The sequence below is a fragment of the Mauremys reevesii genome, linkage group 25 (genome assembly GCF_016161935.1).
Source record: "Mauremys reevesii isolate NIE-2019 linkage group 25, ASM1616193v1, whole genome shotgun sequence".
Classification (NCBI taxonomy): Eukaryota; Metazoa; Chordata; order Testudines; family Geoemydidae; genus Mauremys; species Mauremys reevesii.
In genome coordinates, this window is record NC_052647.1 from 1,522,800 (window position 1) to 1,528,799 (window position 6,000).

At 54.9% G+C, this 6,000-nt stretch overlaps 1 protein-coding gene across 3 annotated transcripts in view; it reads left to right on the forward strand.

The window, feature by feature from the left end:
* The window catches only part of PPP1R1A (protein phosphatase 1 regulatory inhibitor subunit 1A), a 71,005-nt gene extending 66,495 nt beyond the window's left edge, over positions 1–4,510 (forward strand). For 2 of the 3 annotated variants that reach the window (XM_039514867.1, XM_039514865.1), the window contains 2 exons: positions 2,085–2,212; positions 3,549–4,510. In XM_039514867.1, coding sequence (XP_039370801.1) covers positions 2,085–2,212 — 128 coding nt within the window. In that variant the 3' untranslated portion in view covers positions 3,549–4,510. The remainder of the gene's footprint in view (positions 1–2,084; positions 2,213–3,548) is intronic. The other variant, XM_039514866.1, reaches the window with a different exon arrangement.
* The last annotated feature ends 1,490 nt before the right edge of the window (positions 4,511–6,000 follow it).

Here is a 6,000-nt window from a genome sequence, read left to right on the forward strand (position 1 = left end):
GAAGGCCGCGTTGGGAACGTCCTGTAGGGCAAAGATCCCTGGAGCCGGCCACGTCGGGCACGTCCTGCAGCGTGGAGATCCCTGGGGAAGGCTACGTCAGGCACGTCCTGTAGGGCAAAGATCTCGGGGGCAGGCTACATCGGGCCCATCCTGCAGCGTGGAGATCCCTGGGGAAGGCCATGTCGGGCACGTCCTGTAGGGCAAAGATCTCGGGGGCAGGCTACATCGGGCACATCCTGCAGCGTGGAGATCCCTGGGGAAGGCCGCGTTGGGAACGTCCTGTAGGGCAAAGATCCCTGGAGCCGGCCACATCGGGCACATCCTCCAGCGTGGAGTTCCCTGAGGCAGGCCGCATTGGGAACATCCTGTGGGGGGCGGGGTTGCACCTTGGAGCAGGCCATGTTGAACCCCGTGCTCATGCTCCTTGGGCCTATTTTGGGGGAGGAGGTGACCGTATGGGGAGGAGGTGACCAGCTCTCTGTGGAGAAAGAAGTAGTTCGGGGCTATTTAGGAAAGCTGGATGAGCACAAGTCCATGGGGCCGGATGCGCTGCATCCGAGGGTGCTAAAGGAGTTGTCCGATGAGATTGCAGAGCCATTGGCCATTATCTTTGAAAAATCATGGCGATCGGGGGAGGTCCCGGATGACTGGAAAAAGGCTAATGTAGTGCCCATCTTTAAAAAAGGGAAGAAGGAAGATCCAGGGAACTACAGGCCAGTCAGTCTCACCTCAGTCCCTGGAAAAATCATGGAACAGGTCCTCAAGGAATCAATCCTGAACCACTTAAAGGAGGGGAAAGTGATCAGGAACAGTCAGCATGGATTCACCAAGGGCAAGTCATGCCTGACTAACCTAATTGCCTTCTATGATGAGATAACCGGCTCTGTGGATGAGGGGAAAGCAGTGGATGTGCTATTTCTGGACTTTAGCAAAGCTTTTGATACAGTCTCCCACAGTATTCTTGCCAGCAAGTTAAAGAAGTATGGGCTGGATGAATGGACGGTAAGGTGGATAGAAAACTGCTAGATGGTCGGGCTCAACGGGTAGTGATCAATGGTTCCATGTCTAGTTGGCAGCCGGTATCAAGTGGAGTGCCCCAAAGGTCGGTGCTGGGGCCAGTTTTATTCAATATCTTCATTAACGATCTGGAGGATGGTGTGGACTGCACCCTTAGCAAGTTTGCAGATGACACTAAACTGGGAGGAGTGGTTGATACGCTGGAGGGTAGGGATAGGATACAGAGGGACGTAGACAAATTAGAGGATTGGGCCAAAAGAAATATGATGAGGTTCAACAAGGACAAGTGCAGAGTCCTGCACTTAGGACGGAAGAATCCCATGCACTGCTACAGATTAGGGACCGAATGGCTGGGCAGCAGTTCTGCAGAAAAGGACCTAGGGGTTACGGTGGACGAAAAGCTGAATATGAGTCAACAGTGTGCCCTTGTTGCCAAGAAGGCTAATGGCATTTTGGGTTGTATAAGTAGGGGCATTTCCAGCAGATCGAGGGATGTGATCATGCCCCTCTACTCAGCACTGGTGAGGTCTCATTTGGAGTACTGTGTCCAGTTTTGGGCCCCACACTACAAGAAGGATGTGGACAAATTGGAGAGAGTCCAGCGGAGGGCAACAAAAATGATTAGGGGGCTGGAGCACATGACTTATGAGGAGAGGCTGAGGGAACTGGGATTGTTTAGTCTGCAGAAGAGAAGAATGAGGGGGGATTTGATAGCTGCTTTCAAGTACCTGAAAGGGGGTTCCAAAGAGGATAGATTTAGACTGTTCTCAGTGGTAGAAGATGACAGAACAAGGAGTAATGGTCTCAAGTTGCAGAGGGGGAGGTTTAGGTTGGACATTAGGAAAAACTTTTTCACTAGTAGGGTGGTGAAGAACTGGAAGGGGTTACCTAGGGAGGTGGTGGAATCTCCTTCCTTAGAGGTTTTTAAGGTCAGGCTTGACCAAGCCCTGGCTGCAATGATTTAGTTGGGGATTGGTCCTGCTTTGAGCAGGGGGTTGGACTAGATGACCTCCTGAGGTCCCTTCCAACCCTGAGATTCTATGATTCTATGATTCTATTTTGTGCAGAGGAAGAATCAACAGGAGCTTGTGCAAAAAGCGAAGATAATGGAAGGCCAGGACTGTCCTCAGAGAAGCAGAGCGTGCATATACTACCAAAGGACTCATCAGGCAAGCAGGCTTCTGCAAGTGACTAGGTAGGAACCCATGGGAGGCTGGGGCAGGAATCATAGAATCATAGACGATTAGGGTTGGATGAGACCTCAGGAGATCATCTAGTCCAATCTCCTGCTCAAAGCAGGACCAATCCCAACTAAATCTAACTTGAACAGGCTGACCCGAGCAGACCTCAGCTGAATAGTGCATGGTGCTGCCATATGACAGAGCAGGGAGAGAGAGGGGGTGTTTGGAGATAGATTGATCAACAAACTGATGAGAATTCCAAGAGGACCCAGATACTGGGGCTGGCAGCACAGGCAGAGGGGAGAGAAGTTAAAAGCTGCCAGGTCTGGCTTGGCTCTGCAGTCACTGGGTGGGGACAGGAAACGCACAAGGATCTGGAGGGTGTGACCAGCCAGGTGCCGGGAGCAGAATTGCTCAGGGTGGAACATGGGGTAGTGAGGAGGAAAGGGCTGATATTCAGCAAGGGACTGAGCATGAGGAACAGCTTCATGAGCATGGAAATCCCGTGGGCTGTAAGTTTGTTTGCCCAGGGGCGTGGTAATGGGTGTGGGGCTCGACTGACCCCTCTGGGCTTGGCTCACAGCTCTCCCGTTGGCTGATGCCGATGTTTTTCCCTGGACAGAGGAGCTTTAGACTGACTGTCCCGTGTGGCCCATTCATAATGCACGTGGTCACCAGGGGGTGCCGCTGCACTGCCCTACGAGAGTGCCCCGAGAGCCACTTTTTAAATCCACAAAGTTCTTTTTTGGCTCATCTCAGCTGCCCCCGAACTCCGGCTCCATGTGGCGCCTATGGGATAAAATGGAGACAGGTGCCCACTCCACACATGCCACCACCAGAGTTATTGCTACTGGGCCCCTCCTGGGCAGCCCCAGCAGCCAGGCCAAGGAGCAGATGAGCCCTGGAGTCTGAACCGCAACTCAGGCTGGGTCTTGGGGCTCACCCTCTGGGCTCTAAGGAGTGACATTATTTGACTCAGGCTGGACACCTCCCTACCACCCTTGGCAGCCCCTAGTAATGCCACCCTGCCCTCACCCCTTCTGCTCTCAGCTCTGCACTGAATCACCCTACCAGCACAGCCAGTGACTGTCCCAACCCTCCTCAATCTCTAGTGCTGGGGGACCATTGTCTGGGGAACAGGTGTGCGCACACTAAGGAAATGGGCAGAGTTAAGGTTACAGGGCGTGGCCTGTGGTGTTCAGTAGCCATGGCAATGGGAGGGCATGTGCCTGTAGGGGGAGGAGCAGCAGGATGAACTGAGAGGCAGCTTGGCTTTTCATCGCCTTACTTTTGTGGGTTCATAGTGTGGGTCCCAACCCCAATGTTTGTTGTGTTAATACCCTCCTGTAGGTGGCGCTCTGTTCCAGGTGTGAGTGGTGTTTCGAGGACAGAGGCAGGGCGACACGGCGGGGAGGAAGGAAGAAGGAAGATCACTGGGCTGGGGTGGGGGGATTTAATGATTGTTTTCTAAGATTACAATGGCTGTTTGGATGTTTGTGATTTTTTTTTACTGCCGTAGAGAAGACGCCCTGGAGTGGGAAGGTAAAGGCTGAAATCTGGCCTCACCAGCCCTTCCTGGCTCATGGTGGATGGGGCAGCCCAGCACAAATGGGGCATTTCACAGTAAACACAATGATCCTGGGCGGGATTGACAGTGCTGGGCGTGGACATGTAAATCCAGGCAGAGTCCAGAGAGGGTGAGATCCCCCCTCGCACAACCCAGCCCAGCCCCGGACCTCACACCCTGCATGAGACCGGAGCGGGAGTGTAGGAATGGCTGGGTCTTGTGCCAGGCCACCCCCGAGCTCCCCTCACCCAACTGACACGTGGTGAAGCTACGACCTGCCCTGTCCACACTGGGGGTTTGAAGCATGGTGTCAATCATGGTTTAAACACACCTTTGCGCTAGTATGGACAAGCCCAAGGAGCGCAGCACCTAGGGGGACACCCCTTTCTTCCCAGCCAGATGGGAACCCCCTGCAGCAGAACCCCAGTGCTTCCCCCTCGCCCTGGGTCTGACCAGGGTCTTTAACCCTACAAGACTCCTGCCATCCTCAGCCAGATCCCAGGATAAGTGGGCCAAGCTGGGCCCAGGATCTGCTGATCCCAGGGCAAGCTTGGGATGTGCGCATGCATCGTGCCCCGAGCCTGGCAGTGCTGCATGCCCGGCTGCCCTTGCCGCTGTCCAGCGGTGCAGGAGGCTGAGCCCTGCCCGGTGTGTCTGTCATCGCCTGCACTCAGCCTTCTACAAGCCCCCGTCGTCACCACAGCTTTGGCTGTCCGGAGCACCAAACCTCTCGTGTCAATCAATAAACTGATCTCATGTCAGCGCCTGCTGCTCATTGCACCTCTGTGCTGGGGATGGAGTGCGGGAGGGAACAATAGGCTCTGCCAGACGGGATCAGCCCAGTCTTCCAGCACCAGAGGCTGCAAAGGAAGGGGTAAGAACCCTGCTATAGCAGACGGATGATAATCCCCCCCCGCCCCTCCCCCCGCGCCATGAAGGTCTAATCCTGCTCTTTAATGGTCAGTGATCAGCTTCGTTCCTGAAGCAGGCGATTTAATAACCCTTCCCGAAGGTTTGGTCTCATTATTTATTCATAGTAAGTCTGGCTGTTCTTGTGATTCACATAAATAGATCCAATGTCCAATCCCTCTAGGTTCACAGATTCCGAGGCCAGCAGGGACCACTGTCTCTTGATCTCGGTGACATCCTGTTGCAGGGAGTTCCACAGGCCGAGCACACGCTGGGTAGTAAAGTATTTCCTTTGATCAGTTTTGAAATTCCTGCCTTTAATTTGTGGGAAGGAAAGTGAAGAAAATAAAACCCAGGGAAGCAAAGTCAGGATCAGAGCTGCAAGAACCACTCCAAGCCACTGTGATCCTGCAACTGCCCCTTCCCTGCAAACACAGGGGCAAGTGCTCAGTCTTAGTGACTCCCCAGCTCCTCAGCAGACAGATTCCTATTGGGAGTGGGATGCAGGAGGATCTGATGGCCGACTGGGGCCCCCTCCGGTGCAGCGGCTCTGGCTGGGAGGCCTGGAGCCCCATGGGGAGCCCCCAGCTCAGAGCTGTGTCTCACGCCTGCCACCCCTGCACACATCCCAGCTCGCTGACTGGGCCATTGGGGCCGGCCAGCCTGAGACGAGCTCAGACAGCGAGTGATGGAGACGCACTAGGCACCAGGATGAGGCATGGGGCAGTGCAGGGGCAACTGCATAATCCATTGGGAGCTCATTGGGTGAGAGGGACAGTCCAGGTAGTGCACTGGCTGAGAAGAGACAGCAAGGGTAGCTCGTTGGTTAAGAAGGGACAGTGCAGGGAGTTTGTTGGCTGAGGACTTTTATGCCTCATATCTCAAAGTTCTTTTCATGTCCCTATAAAGGCCAGTCAGATCCCATGCCCTGGGCTGCTGGACCCAGACCCCTGGGCTGAGGGTGATGGTGGGAGGCAGCCCTGGGTGAGGGCAGAGCTGGCCCATGGCTCCAAATTTCAAAATTGCTCAGCCCCCAGCAGCCTCCATTGGGAATAACAGGAGGGAGAGCCTCCATTGTTCTCACTAGGGTGGGGGGGCCTCCACTGTTCTCACTGGGGGGAGCCTCCATCTCCTGCTGGCGCTAGAGCAAGGGAGTTTGTCGCTGCTGTTCTGGGGCTCTCCTGCTGCCCCCTCCTCAGCGCTGACCAAGCACAGAAATGCCTCCAGCTCTCAGGTCCCCTACTCTCGGCCCTGCCCTCACAGCTCAAGGGTGTTGCCGGCACAGAGGCCCGAGGCGACAGCAACAGTGGTTCGTTGCCCGGTGTG